The sequence below is a fragment of the Epinephelus moara genome, chromosome 1 (genome assembly GCF_006386435.1).
Source record: "Epinephelus moara isolate mb chromosome 1, YSFRI_EMoa_1.0, whole genome shotgun sequence".
Classification (NCBI taxonomy): domain Eukaryota; kingdom Metazoa; phylum Chordata; class Actinopteri; order Perciformes; family Serranidae; genus Epinephelus; species Epinephelus moara.
The window spans coordinates 37,507,992-37,526,188 of NC_065506.1; the positions used below are offsets into that span (position 1 = coordinate 37,507,992).

The 18,197-nt window shown below is 42.3% G+C and overlaps 1 protein-coding gene across 1 annotated transcript in view; it reads right to left on the reverse strand.

Annotated features, from left to right (window-relative positions):
- Positions 1-301: 301 nt before the first annotated feature.
- Positions 302-18,197, reverse strand: part of LOC126390949 (mothers against decapentaplegic homolog 6-like) — a 28,404-nt gene continuing 10,508 nt past the window's right edge. The window contains exon 4 of the mRNA XM_050045475.1: positions 302-1,294. Within this exon, the coding sequence (XP_049901432.1) occupies positions 654-1,294 (641 nt within the window). The 3' untranslated portion in view covers positions 302-653. The remainder of the gene's footprint in view (positions 1,295-18,197) is intronic.

Sequence of the window (18,197 nt, forward strand, 5' to 3'; positions counted from 1 at the left end):
TTTTTTCTGTTCTTCTTTTTGAAAATCTTAGTAAAAATATTTTGGAATTAAAATGAAAAGACAATTAACTTAGCTTAGCTTAGCATAACTTCTGGGAACAGGGGGAACAGGTAGCCTGAGTCTGTCCAAAGGTAAACCAGCACCTCGAAACATTCCTGTAAACACTGAAAAGAGCATCTGTTTCTTTATTTTGTGAGAAAACAGGCCAAATGTTTGTCAAAGTCAACCCTGCACTTCAATGACAAGTCAAACAGTAAAAACTAATCTACAGGTAACAGCACTTGAGACCACCACAGAAACCTTCATTTAATACAAATACTTTATTGACAATGTGTGTATGGCATACTGTTTGATGGAGTTGCTAAATCATGAGAACATAAACCAGGTTTGTTTTATTTTTACAGTTTATATTTGCAAAATGACACTGAGAGACTGTAATGCATATATAGAATCAAAAGTGCATATTCTTGTTCCTTTTTTATTTTGTCCATATACACATTACACTATACATAAATAATTGCATTGTAAAAATGACTCAAGTATTTACATGTATAATATATTTTATATAATATATAAATTTTATATTAAATCTAGGTAGATTACAATTAGGATACTGGGTCGGGAAACCTCATGTGAGTCTGTGTGTTTGTGTGCTATCTGTGGTTGTTGAGTAGCACTTCCAGCCAGCACGGACAGGAAGTGATGAACTGTCTGGAGTAGCAGGGGCCCCATCCTTTAGCAAAACTGATGCGAACACTGTGTGGGTCCCAGGGCCCCTCCTGGCACTCGGGCTTCACGCCGTGCTCCGCCATCCAGCTGGAGCGCTCATAGTCAAACACCTTGAGGGAGAAGCCCGGCATCACCCTCTTCACACTCAGCCCTCGAGCCCTGGGTGGGTCCAGAGTGGGGGAGTGGACAAACACCGGGTGCTGGCTGCGGTTGTACATCCACACTCCGTCCGGCTCCCGGCTCAGCACGATGCCGTAGCCAATTTTACTGCGTATCTGTTGCACACTGCTGCTGCTGCTGTTCCCTCCGCTTCCATGGCTGGGGTGTCCGTGAAGACCCGATATGCCGTGGCTGCCTGGGTCGTCACGGCGACTGTGGTAGGCGTTGGCGTGGAGCTGGCCCAGGCAGAGGCCTGTGCCCTGAGGTAGGTCATAGAAGATGTTGAGCGAGGGCTCGTAGGCTGGATAAAGGCGACCCACGCGTGTGCGCTGCTCCCAGTAGGCAACACTGCACCAGTGAGAGCGATGTCCGCCGGAAGTCGAGGAGCCGAGGGAGGTACCAGTGTCTGAGGGGAAGAGGAGAGGAGAAAGAGTTAATGTTTGCATTGGTGACAAAGAGTGTGTGCAGTAAGACAAGTGTTCATGTGGCCAGAATGTGATCTAACCTTCTTAATCTCAATCCTGTTGATGCTTATCAATACTCAAACAAGACTACAAGACAACCCCTAGTTTTCAAACTGAGACTGAACACATGCATCCATCATACCACTGAAATATTTTAAGTCACAACAGCAGCAAGTTGTAGAAGGCTTTTATTTCCATTTTATACAGCAAAAGAGAGGATTTCTCCCTCTGCTTGATGAGCAAAATTCATAACAACCATAACCTTTAGATCCACAGACGAGTAACAAAATAAAAGAAGTGCTTCAGAAGTACTTCAGTTCTCCGTGTCATAGATTCTCCAAATCTCTGAGCTCTACTGGTGGGCTGAAACACTGTTCTTCCAAAAGATAATCCCTCATTTGGTGGTGGAGAGCACAGTCTAACTCCCAGAGGTACTAAACTGGGTTGCAATCTGATGGCTGCAAAGGCTATAGGATAAAACTGGTAGATGAAACAATACATGCACAGCATTATTTCACTCCTTACTTCACTTCTTACTTTATTCAGACTAGGGCTGTAAATTACATCTGTTGCATTGCTTATCCTTATGTTGTATAGTCCCTGTTAAAGGTATACTATGCTAAATCATTCTAAAAAAAATTGTATTGTATTTCTTTCTTAATTTACTGTGTTCGGGATGTTTCTGAGAGTGTAGCCCCCTTACAAAAACAGTGTCAGGTGAGGTGGGGACTTTCTAAAAAGGTAGCAACCAGGTAGTAGCAGCATGCATCCAAGAGGAAGCTGTAAAAGTTGTGGACTCAGCACCAAAAAAATATAGCCAGGTGAAACGCCAAGCGGACAAAGCTTGTTTCAAAAAGAGAGTGAATCTGAGGTTCAATTTCACTTTCACTGGCACTGAAGGAGAGGATGGGGATGAAGACTTATGTGGAGTTGGCCTGTTTTCTGTTGGACACGCAAGTGCCCCTGTTCAGCTCACATAGCTTGTGAAAGTATAGTTTTTCCTGTTCCAAAAAATGTCACAGACCTACAATAGTAGCTTGCAGTGTACATACAAACAGTTTAGAGAGGAGGGGCCGAATTCAAATGCTGCATTTAGAAATAGTCAAATGAGGAATGTAGAATAAAAGAAGAACTGGGAGCTAGACAGCAGTGGGTGGTTATTTTTCTGTGTTTTTATGTTGGTCTAAGGACAGAGGTGTCGTCTGCCAGGCTGTTCTCGTGGGTCCATGTCATTGGTTCGACAGCCCATTGGTTCGACATCTCATTAGTCCGACTGTCCGCGGTGCTGAACGGCTCGCGGAGGGCACATGGTGTGCCGCAACCGGCTTGAGGCAGAGCAGGCTCACGGCTTATGTGTTTGTCACTTTCTTTTTCATTTTAACCCACACCATGATCTTTTCCTGACCCTAACCAAGTGGTTTTTGTGCCTAAACCTAACCAGACCTTAACCACAGGGCATCATGATTATTTCGGAACGGACTTAGGAACAATGAGTTTAATATGGTCGGAACAATGGGATGACGAGCCAATGGGCAGTTCCCGTTCTCGTGCGCAATTCGTACATATACCTATAAAAACTAATGCACCACAATTGGTATATAACCCATATAATCATGAACCAGTAATTCATGTACAAACCACGTAATCAAGAAGGGTATGATCACGTGAACAATGCACTAATGGGAGTAAAGTAGCCCATGTAAGGGGATTAGTTGGGGTGGTGGATGGGTCAAAAAACACAGGACTTTCACTGGGAGGACAGTGTTTGGAACCAAACTATGAGTTATTTTACTGTACATCGTCACCACATTTCTTTTCCTAAACCCAACCTATGTAACTTTACTTGCCTAAACTAAATCTGTATAGCGTTACACTAAATATATAATGTTGTTGTGAGCAAACAAATAAGATTCCATGCAAACTGTTGTGTGTGCATTTTCGTAAGTTATCATAAGAACTGTTGAATGAGGATATGTTGCGTATGCTGTACAGATTGTAAGGCCCCTTGAGGTAAAGTTGTGATTTGTGTTATAAGGCTTTATAATAAAACTGACTTGAATTAAAAACATCTCCACACTCATCAGACCACTGTGTGACCTCTTGTACTCTGTATGGAAGCGTCTGCATTCGCTGTTTCTTCACTCATTTGTTCATGTTTTTCCTTTAATTTGTCACTCACCTGTATATTTTGAAAAGGTGCTTAAACTGCCAACACTAAACAGCCCACTTCCTCCTCTGACATCCCTCATCATCTCACGTCCAAAACACTCCTTCAGGTCCGGAGTTAAAGAGGAGCAGCAGAGAGGGGAGCAGGGGGGGCGGGAAACATTCAGCTCTCTGTCAACCTAGCGCATGCCCGTGAACCCTTGACCCCCCAGCCCTCATGCTATCAGCTCACATTAACTCCCACACAGAGTGATGCCATTATTTTGCTCCAGAGACTCTATTGACACAGAGGATTTAAAGACCCATGTGCCTGTGGCCCCATTCCTTTCATAGTCCCGCGGGCACCCCCTCTTCATCCACCAGGGGCCGGAATGGCTGCGGCCCTTCTCCCATTAACAAGCTGCTTTTAGGGTGAAACCAGGACCGAGATTAGGCTAGGTGTGTTATGTTTGCACAGCGGCCATTTTTGTTTCGGGGCGGGGGGGTAGAAGAGGCTGTGGTAGTACGGGGAGCTGGAAGGAGGAGGAAGAGGAGGACGTGTGTGTGAGTGTTTGTACGCAAATACAAGCGCACACACACACTAGATGATGAGATAGGGCCTCACACATGCACACGTACACACACAAATTGGAACTTCTGATCCAAACAGTATGACTATCACACACACACACACACACACACACAAAATTGCACTTCTCATCTGAGGCCCACGTGTGTCATTAGTGAATTCCAGGCTGGCAACTCCTGCGGTCTGGAGTTTTTACAGCTCTCCAATAAGAGAGCAGGCTGCTCAGCTAGCAGGATCTCTCTCTTTCTCTCACTCTATCTCTTTCTGACTCCCTCTCACACACAGACACACACACACACACACACACACACACACACACACACACACACACACACACACAAACACACACACTTTTACAAGCCATGCTCTTCCCTGTAATAAGGCAAACACAAACATGTCTGGGGAAACACAGGGAGACTTTATGAGCTCACGATCAAATTAATTCCCAAAGAAGACATAAAACAAACTGGGACTTTTTAGGGTTTTTTAGACATAGTACACTTTAATTTCCACCATATAATGAATGATGCTGCAGAGGGTATAGTATTAAATCCTGGCTTTTAAGTTTCAAATGAAACCTAAACCCTATAGAAACCTAAATTCAGGAATATGATTCAGTTTTTATGCACCATATATCCGAAAGAAGCTCTTATAACTCCTGTTTAATCTGTTTTATTCTACTTAATTTTGTTTGTATCTTCTATTTCATTTTACTGTTTTTCAAACCTATCTATTCATCTTTTTATATTGTTTTGTGTTTCTTTTACACTTTGTCTTAATGCCTTTCATGTCTTATTTAAGCACTTTGAATTTCCTTGTTGCTGAAATGTGCTTTACAAATAACTTGCCTTGCCAAAAAAGCTTTAATACTTAATATTCATACTTTTGAAGGTCCAGTGTGGAGGATTCAGTGGGATAACTGGCACAAATAAAATATAATAAAATAGGTGTGTTTTCTTCAGTGTATAATCACCTTAAAGTAAGAATCGTTATGTTTTCATCACCTTAGAATGAGCCGTTTATATCTACATAAGTAGCGGGTCCTCGTCCACAGAGTTCACCATGATGCACCACCAAGTTTTTACAGTAGCCCGGAACAGACAAACCAACCACTGGCTCTAGATAGGACCATTCACATTTTCGCATTGGCCACTGTGGTTAGCAGTCCCGCTGCAACTAGCAGCATTGGAAAAACATTGATTTATAACATGAGAATGATAATTCGGCTCCCAGTAAAAACCTCCTGAATATCTGGATCTTAAGTTATCAGAAAAAAAAGATCAATTTCAATCAATCAATCAATTTTATTTATAAAGCCCAATATCATAAATCACAATTTGCATCACAGGGCTTTACAGCATACGACATCCCTCTGTCCTTAGGACCCTCGCAGCGGATAAGGAAAAACTCCCCAACATTAGCCAACACATTCTCACTCCGACCTCGTCACATATTGACGTTTGGTTCTGGACTTTCCATGTCTACATAACACGTCTACATACGACGTGCAAGGTACCTCGGTGCGTTGGTTGTTGACGTTCTGGGACTGCATCCAGTGATGCCTGTTACATGCATTGTGCATGCACTTCTTTCAAAATACACTTCCGTCTTCACAGGAAATTTAACATTCACATACAGTCTCTTTCAAAATAAACGCACTATATCGGTACAACATGGCAAAATTGATGGTTTTTTCCTTCAACCATAAACACATGGTTGGGTTTAGGCAACAAACACACATGGTTAGGTTTAGGAAAAAAAGAACAGGGCTTGGTTTTATAAACTTATGGGATGCGAACACTGCTCTCTCGGGTGAAAGTCTTTGTTTGTTGGACCCATCCACAACCCCTCCCACCAGCCCCAGACCCACCGCCCCACCGTGTTTCCCCCTGACGCCGCCAGGCTGCGCTTAACTATAATGGCAAATGGCCGTGTATCATGCTGACTTTTTTTCGTTGCTTTCTGATGCCCCAAGTCACTGCCCAAGCACCAGATTTTGACAACTTAGGAGTGAGACTGGGCTCCATTAGCAGGAGCTGGGCTAGGGTCTTCATACTGCCAAACAGCGTCGGAGAAACACTGATTTGTAACATGAAACTGCTTTATTCAGTATTTTACCATGCATATACGCAAAATGTTGGTTGTCATCAAGTCTGTTTTTACAGATCACACTTTTTGCATGAGAAGTGGTGTACGCCTCTTTCGGGCCTCGTTTTACGCGTACACAATGTTTATAAATGAGACTCCCTGTTCCGTCTCTTTTGGAGAGGACGAGACCTCTGCTGATAATTTTACTTCCTGGAAAAACCTCTTGAACAATGAACACTGAAGGAATTCTAACCAGGAGAAGTTTCAGTTGGTTGCAATCTACAATCCTCACCACTAGATGCCACTAAATCCCCCTGAATCATACACACTGCTCCTTTAATTTACTATTCAGCATTAACTTAATTTTTGTTGGTCATTTGTGTATTTACTTATCATTTACTATGACTGTATAATACTATTTACCTTATTTATTGTATTGCATTTGAGTTTAATTTCAAATTACTGGGTTAAAAGTATTACTGGCAACTTGTTTTATTTCTATTTCCTTGTTTTCTGCCATGTCAAACTGTCCATATATCTTATTGGGGGGCACTGAGGGGTGAATCTGCTGTGAAGTCAAAACCACTCCATCACGATTTCAACCAGTGTTTGACAGCGCGAGTGGTACAGCATGTCATGTTTAATGTTTCTGGCACAGTCCTTAGTGTCATCATACTCAGCCTGGCTATCATCCAACTAAAAGGTATAATGAGCTTGTGTGAGACTGTCGAGGGAGAGCGGGCAGGGAGGGAGGAGGGGGAAGGAGCGGGTGGGCAACCAAACTTCTTCAATGGAATTTTAAAAGACGGGATCAGACTGGAGGTTATCAGCATGTTTATGTTCGAGCGGAGGAAGTTAGAAAAACGTGTGTTAGTGTGTGACTGCGTGAACCTGCGTGCCTACATCTGTATGTGAGGGCTGGCAGCAATTACAGCGTCCTGCAAGCATTTACGCCAACCACCATTTAACAGCTCTGTTTACCAATTAGATAAGTAGCCTTTGTTATTTCATTTCAAAATCACTGTCTCTTAGTGCCAATCTCATGGAAACGCCCCGGTACACTTCACAGTTTTTATCCAAAGCCTAAACAACAGTGAAAAGAAAGGTGGAACATAAAACAAATAACTTGCTGTAATTAAATCCCAGTAATCCACAAGTTAAATCTGTAGACTAGCTTTCTTTTGGGGCTGATAAAAAGCAGTCAGACAGGCAGCTTCCTGTCGGCTCCCCACAGACTGTCGAACCTGGACTTCAAACAATGACAGCAACACTCATCTTTCCTTTCTTTCCTCCTCTTTCTTTTTGTCCCCCCCCCCCCCCCCCCCCCCCCTGTCACAACTGAATAGATATTACAGGAGTAGTTCTGGGAAATACCTGTATTTGTTTTCTTGCTGAGAGTTAGATGAGAAGATTGATAACATTCCCGAGTCTGTACGATAAATATGAAGCTACAGCCAACAGATGGTTATCTCGTGTGTCGCCACAAACACTAAACACAGCGCATCTGGTTCTTGTGCATAAATGTACAGTTCTAATGTTACAGTGATGTCCATAGAAAATAAACTTAAACTAAACTAATATTAGTTTAGGATAAAGACTGGGAACTGGGGGAAACAGCTAGACTGGTTCAAAATCTGCCAAAACCTGCCACAATGGTTTATAAGCTCACTCATTAGGCCATTATGTCTCATTTATTTAATTTGTACAAGAAACAATTGTAAAAACAACTTGTGGTTTAATGGGAGATTATGTGCCAAATTATTTGTTGCTGACTGACAACCTTACTGTGACGACAAAACTCTAGGAGGTTACTAACCCCCCCCATACAATCTTAAAATGTCATCTTCACACTTTTTTGAGACTGTCCTCCGCACAAAATATGATCACATAGTTTGTTTGTATAGGCAGCTTGCTGTGTTTGTATTGTGTTTATTGTTACTGGCACTAGTGGCCATTGTTATAATGATGGGAGCAATGAGGGAAGTCAGGTGACATAGTATAAAAAGCGACAAAGTCCGCACAAGGAGGAGGACAGGGTGGATGGACTGGTCAAACAAACACAGGACTTCCACCCAGAGGACTGTTGTTTGTGTCCTGTGTAAATGCTACGTATATATATGCAAGTTAAGTTACTTACAAATGTACTTATTTTAACCTAAACCACGATCTCTTTCCAAAACCTAACCAAGTAATTTTGGTGCACAGTGTAAGGCATCCTTAAAGTGTACAGTGGGAGGATGTGAAGACACGTTGTCCACCTTTATGGTCACTGGGTACAACATGTGTATACGTGAGCTCTAGAGGTGCTAAGTGGATTTTTACCTGGATGAACGCTAGCTGTTTCCCCAACGCATTCTCACTCCGACCTTGTCACATATTGACGTTTTGGTCATGGACTTTCCACGTCTACATATGACGTGCAAGATACCTTGGGTGCGTTGGTTGTGAACGTTCTGGGACACGTCCGTTTTCACAGGAAATTTAACGTTTACATATAGTCTCTTTCAGAATAAACGCACTTCAACACCGCAAATTGACAATTCTTTTCCATCAACAACAAACACACGTGGTTAGGTTTAGGAAAAAAGAACAGGGTTTGGCTTTAGAATTGAACGCAACGCGAACACTGCCCTTTCAGGTACAAGTCAGTGTCTGTTGGACCCATCCATTACCCCTCCCGCCTGCCCCACTTGGACTTTTGCTGCCTTAACTTTCGTCCTTCGCCATTAAACTATAACGGCAACTGGCCGCGTATCATGCCAACATTTAAGGATGCCTTTTTTTGTTAGTTTCTGATGCCGCAAATCACTGCCCAAGTGCCGGATTTCTACGCCTTCAGAGTGAGACCGGGCTCGTTTCCCCCTGTTTCCAGTCTTGATGCTAATCTAAGCTAACCGACCGCTTGCTGTAGCTTGGACAAAGATGAAAGTTGGATGGATCGTCTCATCTAAGTCTCAGCTAGAAAACAAAAAACTACATTTCCCAAACTGTCAAAATATTCCTTTAAACTCCAGTCTGAGCTGCAGATGCTTCCTCCTGCTAACCTGCACAGAGAGGAAGAAAGTTTGGGGGAGTAAAAGGGGAAGTAGAGGAGTAAAAAAAAAAGAGGGACTGGGTGAAAGAGGGAGCGGGAAAATGAGAGGGAGAGAGCGAGAGAGAACCTGCCAAGCATAACCAGCATCCACGGAAAAAATGAAGAGAGAGAAAGAGACTGTGAGAAAGAGAGGGAGGGAGGGAGACCCTCGTCTTTCATCCAGTGCCAAGGATTAGATTCCCCTCCAGTTATTAGACTCTTCCACTGTGCTGAAAGAAGTGGGTGGGTTGGGGAGAGGGGGAGGGAGGAGGGGTGGGAGTGCAGGGGGGAGACAGAGGGACGAGAAGGGAGGATAGAATTCAGCTACTGACCACTGTCAGCCGCCTCTAAGATGCTTTGTTTTGATTCGACTTCCTCAAATTTCCTCCCAGAGCTCTTAAAAAGTAGAAATAAAATAAAATATGGGGGGGAAAAGAAAACACCCCTCCCTGGCTACAAATGGTAGGTTCTGTGTTGTTTGAGACAACTATCATTACAGGGCAACTTCAATCCAGCAAGCCACATTTAAGCTGGCGTCTCGACTATCTCTGCCATCAGAGGGCTGCGTTATCGCCAGACATTTACAGTCCAACTCAACGGGGCTCCCAAACACATACAAACACACACACATTCTTGCACGCACACACACGCCTTCCTTCTCCTTCTTTTTCCATTGTAAAGTGGATGTTATGATGTAGCCTGCTGCAGTGTGCAACTGCATATCGTTCTCTGCTGCCTCTGCACGAGAAATGAAACACCAATCCATTATTTCATACAAACACACGAGCGCATTCCTTGAACCTGCAGGTCAGCGGAGCCACAGGAAAGTAACTGTGTGTCCCTGTAAAATTCCTGGGAAGACGTGTTTGGAGGCAGTTTAGAAAGCCGCTCCAAGAGGAAGAGAGAAAGTAACCAGTTTCCTGCATTTCTGCTGCTACTTCAAAGTGCCAGACGAGTTAAGCCAAGGAATGTCTCAGGTTTTGCATACATCATTGCATCCTGGACGGCCTCTGCTGTCATGTCTTATATCATCCACCGAGACACAAAGTTCATGATGTCACTGTTGACGTAAAAAACACAGAAAAGCCAGATCTTTTTCAGTTTCATGACTGCAGTTGGAGAAATTCTCCAAACTCATGTGAAATGAAGGCTGACAATTTGGAAATAAAAGGTAGTTTTAGATAATATACTGTGTTGATTATGCACTATTGTTGACATTTGCATTTGACACTGGCAGAACTTTCACACACTTTTAGAAACAACATGATACCAGTATATAGATGGTGCCTTGTAGGGATGTGTGAGTACACCATTATCTGTATCTGTATCTGTTCACTAAATTATCTGTATCTGTATCCTTACTCAGAGGGGGCAGGGCATGAACCGTGAGTAGGTGGGGTTTGAACAGGAAGTTAGCAGTTTAAGCCGTGTTGCCCAGCCCTTATTGCATGTTATCACCCCTTTTCTCTCTATATAACATTGGTGTTGTCGTATCAAATAAAGCCAAAAACACTATATAATCAATAACAATTGTGAATATGTTCCAATCAAACTTGCTTTTATCAGACTTAACAAAAAAACTGCAGCAAACAGAGAATGTGAGAGCTGAACCTAGCCAGGTAACTGTGGTATAAAGCCGTAAAATATCTCTCAAAAGAAAAGATCCGCGATAAATAAGCAATAAGAGGCTACAATCTAATGCACTGCAAGGATTTGCCATGGTATAATCTGAACCCTGAGCAGAAGGCTTCGTTAGCTCAATGAGCAGCTAAAACAAAGGCTACTTCTTTGATTTCTAAAGTTGGACAAAGAATGTTCTGAGGCTCAATTAGTTAAACACAACTAATTGTGATTGCGCTGTTGCAAATCGTCTGATTCTTACTTCCCTGAAGCAGGTTTAGTTTCAGCGAAACATTTGCAACCGTTTCTAGTGCAACTTAACCAGCTGAGCAGGAGGCGGGTGGGACTGAATCCTAAATTATACTTCTAGAGTACATTAAGGTGTCACAGCAGCTACAGCATGAGGTGATTTATTCTCCTGCACAGACTCTCCTCACTGTTGTTGCACCAGTATTTAAGGAGACCGTTTGATCGATGGCTGTGCATTCCTGCTACACCTGATGTAATCGTGTCCATTCATACACAGTGGTGAAAACAATCACATCAAAGCCAAAGTGTGCGCTGGAAATGACTTTGCTAGATGAGCATGAGCTAATCTGTTGACCATTTTTGATAGGGAGAACATTTCTTCAGTCTGCTCCCATGCTATCAACAAACACAGCAGCTCAATCACAGGTCATGAGGTGTGTGTGTGTGTGTGTGTGTGTGTGTGTATAGCTCGTGTAGCCCCTATACATGTGGTTATACTTACAAGAGCTACCTACGGACACACCAGAGACACATACAGGTATCACGACATTGCAACAGAGACATAAATCAGGCTGGACTAAGACACTTCACAGCCTCATGAAGAAAGATGCCATATTACAGCTTCAAGAATAACTGGTCTTCAGTTTTACACATGCGAGAAAACCAAAAAAAAAAATTCACCTGAACAGAGACACAAAAGCAGGCGCAGAGAGGCAGCGCTCTGCAGTTGACAAGCCTCCCCTCCCAACACATTCCTGGACAGGCCCTCTTCCTCGACACTTCCTCCCCCCGCTCAGCCAGTCACAGGGGTCAAGTTGACAAGTCTCTCATTGAGCCTCATGCGGCTCCACTATACGGCCTTCACTCCTCACAACATCATTATTGGTGGAATAGATCCATTTGTTCCACTATGGAGACAGAATTATGAAATTCCTACTAAAACTTAATTTGAGAGAATTATCTGAACGTGAAACTCCGATGTGAAAGACACTGCTGTATAAACACAAGACTGTGGACAGACAATACAATGCACAATCAGTGTACATGACTCACACAGTCAGGGGGTGACACAAGGACTGAGAGACCTGCACTAGCTCAGTAAAGCTATAATTGTGTATAATAGAGACTGTCCAAAATACAACCACATATGTTGATTTTACAGGCTGAAATTATACCCGTATTTATGTTTTAGGAGGATGGGGAGATGGATGGGTCAAACAAACACAGGACTTTCATCCAGGAGACGAGTGTGTGTCCAGTGTTAAACTGTAATAACGTTTTTTATGTCATGATACTCTTCTGAGGAGTGTTGCTTTTTAACTTCCTTAAAACCTTAGTAACAAACATAGCCTACTCTTACCTCTCTCTCAGTGACAGCTTACTGGCTGCGAACCGTAGTTAGGAACACACTGGCTTATTAACTTTATTGTTGCTTGGCTCGTTAATAGCTGGTAATTAGCTCCTAGCATACAACTCTGCAGAAGGAAGGATGGCGAGGCGTTCGGGTGCCGTTCACAACAATGGCTACATTGCAGTCTTCATAACAAAACAGTGAACATGGCCATCTCATGGGGTTTAACAGTAGCCCTGAGCTTATCCAACACCGACACCCAATTCTGCTGGCTATCATCACTCTTTGCCACCTGACGTCTTCATCATGACACCCCGAGAGCTGCTTCCCTCCACACACACACAATTGAGCACACATTTTTATGTCATGATACTCCTTTGAGTCATGGTGCTTTTAAATTCCTAATAGAAATTAATAAAAAATCCAAGAGGTATGGAACATAGCCTAATTATTTCAATTATTTTAAGCCAAACCATGATCTGTTTTCGAAACCTAACCAAGGAGTTTGGTTGCCTAAACCTGACCACATAAATCTGATGCAACTCAGCTTCATGCAACTTCCCAAAGCTATCCACATGTGCCCGTTAACAGTCATATAAGAGCTATTCTGTCATCCTTTAATAGGGGCTTTAATTTCAGACACTCTCCTGAAGGTTGTTTTCAGAGGTAGAAACATACGTTGGTATAATTTAAATTCCATTTTGCATGAGTGTATTCTCCACATTTTCCAAATATATTAAATCGGCTTTAATTTGCATGTGAAGCAACACAATCTGATGTACTATCACCTCATTAAGTTGATATAGTCACAATGTTGGCAAACACTTACTTATTTACACATTTATATGGGGGACATGAATTTGCAGTCATGGTTGTGTCCACCTGATGAACTACATAACACTCAGCTTGTGGTGCTCAAAGTGCCAAAAACATACACCAAAAATTCCACAGCAACGTCTCTTTCCAGAAATAATGACCCGGTTACTTAAGATAATCCAGAGACCTTGTTGTGAGCAGGTTCATATAGGAACTTTTTTTTTTTTTTATACCAAACTACACCCACCAGCCGTATCACCACACAGAGGGAAGCGTGCATCTACTGCTAGCTCACCTAGCAACACTGAGCTAACGGATGGGGACATAAAAAATCTTCGCATCACATGCTGTCAGAAGCATGAGACTCTCATCCATGAGTAGATGCATGCTTCCTTTTGTGTGGTGATTCGGTTGGCGTATATAGCCCGGTAGAAAGGAAATAGTTCCTACATGAGCAATTGTTTATGCATGACTGCAAATTGATGCTGAACAGATTTTTTTGTGTGTTTAAAGATCTCTCGTGATGATTGTTGTTTTGTTCATATGGCATTTATAAACTGTGCTTTGAACTGAGACTGGTCCAAGAATCACGTGACAAGCAGGATTGTTTGTTTCTAATAACCAGTAAATTATCATTTGATTTAAATGAAGCCTTGTTTAATTCAACCACTAAGAACATAAATTCACTATGAAACAAAATCATTTTTGCCCAAAACGTTCTTTCAATTCTATCTTCTCGTCATCTGGTGTTCAGCAAGAACCAGAGAACTGCTGTACGTTTACAGAGACAAAGAGACATTTGGAGCAAAATAAGTTGCATTTAACTTCTCTTTAAGGGATTAAATTAAAAGACTAAAACTTTACTGTGTTGCAAACATGACAATGCACAATAATCAGTGGTTACCCAAAGCTCTGTGTGTGAAAGACGAGTGTGTCTGTGTAAATGTATATATAAATATATGTGCCTTACATTCCTTTTCATAGTTAGGTAGTGAAGTTAAACACAGTACTGTAGGTGTTTGTCTATCAGTGTGGTTTCCTTTATCATGGGTGAATGCTTGGCACAAACACACACACACACACACAATTGTTCCCCCTAACAACAGGCATCTACATTGCCTGAAAACTCCTGAAAATGTTGCTTCCCTCACACACACTTCAGCCTTAACTCAGCGTTCCACTCAGAGCTCACAGCACAGGCGACAGTTTCCTACATTTTGTAGAGTCAGAGAGCCTGTCGACATCTGCAAAGAATCTTTAGGTTCAGCAGCATGGCAGGATTCCATTAAAAGCCAAATTGCGGGTTGGCAAAAACTCTGAGGGAACAACGGAAAGCCACAGCCAGTCCTGTAATTTAAACCTTATTTTAAATTGTGATGGCCTGACAACATGGACTGAAAGAGAGGGGGCGAGAATAAGAGTCACAAAGACAGGGAGAAAGAGGAGAGAGCAAAAATGTGTGTACAACAAACAGAAGTAGAATTAACACTAAAGACAAAGCACACTCACAGTGGGCGAAAACTTGAGAGATAAAACACGAGGGGAGGGCACGGCTTATAAAAACATTGTGATTCTAACAGTGTAAGACAGTGTTTACTTGATAATCAGGATTGTTTCTGATGTGTAACACTTCCAAAATCCATGAACTTGGAGAGGTCAAGAGTCGCTGTAATTGCCAGAAACATAAAGATGTACAAAAGTCTGCACACAGTGATGCAGCAGTGTTGCAACAACCAAGACAGAATGCACCAAGAAAATGTTGAAAAAATAGGAATAAATAAATACATTTGTGGTTTTGGTTCTTTCCTTTAGTTCCGCGTCGGATGAACCACGATAATATCGGATATCCTTTCCTGCTCAGCCTCAGATAACCTCAAGTGCTTGGAGCGCAAGCATTTTTGAGGTATGCATGTTGACTGTGTCTGTGCATCCAAGCAATGACATTTATACATATCTTCGCTGACAGACATTTCAGCATTGAAGCCTGGGAGGTGACATGACAGCTTATTTATACATGTAATGATTAAATACAGATGCGTGAGACGGGAGAATGACAACACTAATGTAAATACTTATGTCTTGTAAATGTGATGTCAAACAGCAGAGTAAACGAGAACCAATTAAATTGTTTTTTAAGTCAGATTTAAGCTGAGTTGGGAGACATTGATCAGCCACATGATGCATCGAATTCAAATGTTTTTTTGAGCGCAAAGGTGACGAGTTCATCTATCAGAGATGCAAAGTACTTTTACCTTCAGTCTGTGCTACCTTATTAAAGTTTAGCTTCCCATATCATTTGTATTAATTGAAGGCAAAGACAGCTAACCTGGTTGGGATTAGAGTTTTAGCTTGTAATCAGCTAAAAAATCCTTTCACTAATCATCTTCTTTGGAAATAATGTCATTATATAGTCAATAGTCAACCTATGAGCAATACAGATTCTCAGCTGAAGGATTACGTTATGCCACTGAACAAAGCTTTGCAGTTACAGCACAGCAAACTGTATGGATCGCACTGCCATGGGAAAGTTCTTGCACTCAGTTGGCGATGAGGAAAATCCGAGCAAGAATAGGCCTACTGTTAAATATTATTTGCCTCGCTCTGTTGAACTTGCTTCGTGGTACACCCCTCATTTTCTGGTAAAACCACTTGCCTGGAGGCGTTTGTTTGTGATTTTAGAAAAACAGGAATCTAACTTTTACTCTCTTGTTGCTGATATTTCAGATATTAACAAGCTCCATTTCCGAGAAGCTACATTTATATGGAACTGAAGTGTTTTCCCAGCCGTGTTGTGGTGACAAACGTGCTACATTTAGCTGCCACTGGAGTCACAGGGAGATGGTTGGGGGGGGGGGGGGGGGGGGGCTGATGGACGTACAAACAGCAGGACTTTGACACCAGAAAACAGAGTTTACATCCTGAGTCCCGTCTGTGGTTAGATTTAGGCAACAAAAGCACTTTGGTTAAGGTCAAGAAAAGATCGTGGTTTTGGTTAAACGTCGATAATCATGTTGTGTTTCGTGATTTGAATCCCTGCAGACATTTTCTGTATTAAACCAAAACCACAATCTGTCCCTAAACTCAACCATGTGTTGGCATCGCCTAAACATAACCATAAAAGCTTTAATAATGCTGTAGTCACTGTTAATGGATTGTGCACTACTAGATCAAATATTTGTGTGGGAAACAAATGAAATATGTTGTCAATGAACATTTCAACATTTTTGCGATGTACCAGATACAGTAGCGCTGCCAGGAGGTGGCCAGAGGGGGGCAGGGCCACCCTGATACGTCTGTTGCCTCCAAATAATTGAGAATATTTGGAGCCTTCTGTGTGGTGTCTTTTAACTTGAGTACGCTTGTTTCCAGTGTATGTTTTTTTCCTTACAATCAATGTACTCCTTCAAATTTAAGCTGTATATTCATCTATTTAAAGAAAAGGACAACCTGACTGTTTGAAGAACAATGACTCATCTAACATATGTATATGCATAACACATTAAACCAAAAACATCGCTACAGGCAAGTTGTTAAAAAAAAGAGCCGTGAAATCAGGGATTTTAAGGCCACAGCAATCCCTAAAAAAAGGCCAAGAAATCCTGGAGGGACTTTTATTTCAGTATGTGGTTCCTTTACTCTCATATTGACATAGATGTAAGATGTCGGGGTCCAAAAGTGGGTCGCGGGTCCATTCTGAATGGACCGCAAGTGACTCCGGAACATGTTGAGTTTGTACAAAACACTTTATTTTGAAGTGCTGTTTCCTGTTGTAGAGTGAGCGAATGACAGACAGCTACTTCACAGAGACAAAGCAAATTAGCTCAACAACCTGACGCTGAATATATTAAACTGTGTTGACCTTGAACTAATGACTGAGAAGAAATCTGGACCCCGTGGCTGCCTGGACCAGTTGGGAACCATTGATCTAACCCGTGGACTACAACAGTATAATATTCAGTTACAGCTTTTGGTTTTGGTGTGCCACCCCAAGATTTTCAGTGGCCCCATCTGGCCACCCCTGGAGGCACTACTGGCCAGATACACAACATTTCCTCTTAATGTTGATAGCATAGTTTCTTACAAAAAGTATTTGCTGTTGCACATTAGTTGTATTTAAACGTAATTTCTAGAAGATGGGGTTTTAATAACAGTGTTAACATTCTGGCATTCCGCCTAAAATGTGAAAAAATTCAGTAACCAACTAAAGGACCTCAGGAAAAAATGACTGAACTGACATAAAAGAGCTCTGAGTGAGTAGTGCCCTGCGTCCTCAGCTGCGTACCCTGCTTGTGTAGTGAAAAAGAGCCGTGATGGAAAATATTTGAGGAAATGGCAAATGGTTAATGGGCCAGCACTTGATGTTGAATTCCATAGTCTAATGTGTCTCAGTGAGGCATAAGAGCAAGTGTTGTACGCGTGCCAGCAAACAGGCTGGAGGTTCAGGTCACTGAGAGGACCCGTCCAGACTTAGACGGATAGATTCTCACTGGCTGCAGCGTATCGTGGGTGTTTACTGTTTTTCTTTGCACTATTTTTACATCTTTGACACACCGTCTAAATGAATTCTACTTCTCTCTCATTTCATATTCATGCTTCTGCGAGTCAAATCTTCACTCGAAAGCCTCAGTAGATGATTTACAAAACCGTGTCCAACTGTGTCAACCTGGACTGACCTGGAAAGCTTCACACTTTCTGAGCTCCACTCACTAAAACAGCACGGTGCAGTCAAACTCTTAAAACTGTCTTCCAAGCTTCCAAGAATGTCGGCTCAGCTCTGTTTCTTAAGTATTAACGGCGATATGTTCAAACATGTATCAGATGTCACTCTCCAGAGTCAGACCCCCTTGTCCCCCTCCCACCTCTTTCACTCCGAGACCCTACTCCCCCTCACCTTCCCAATTTCCCAACATTCCT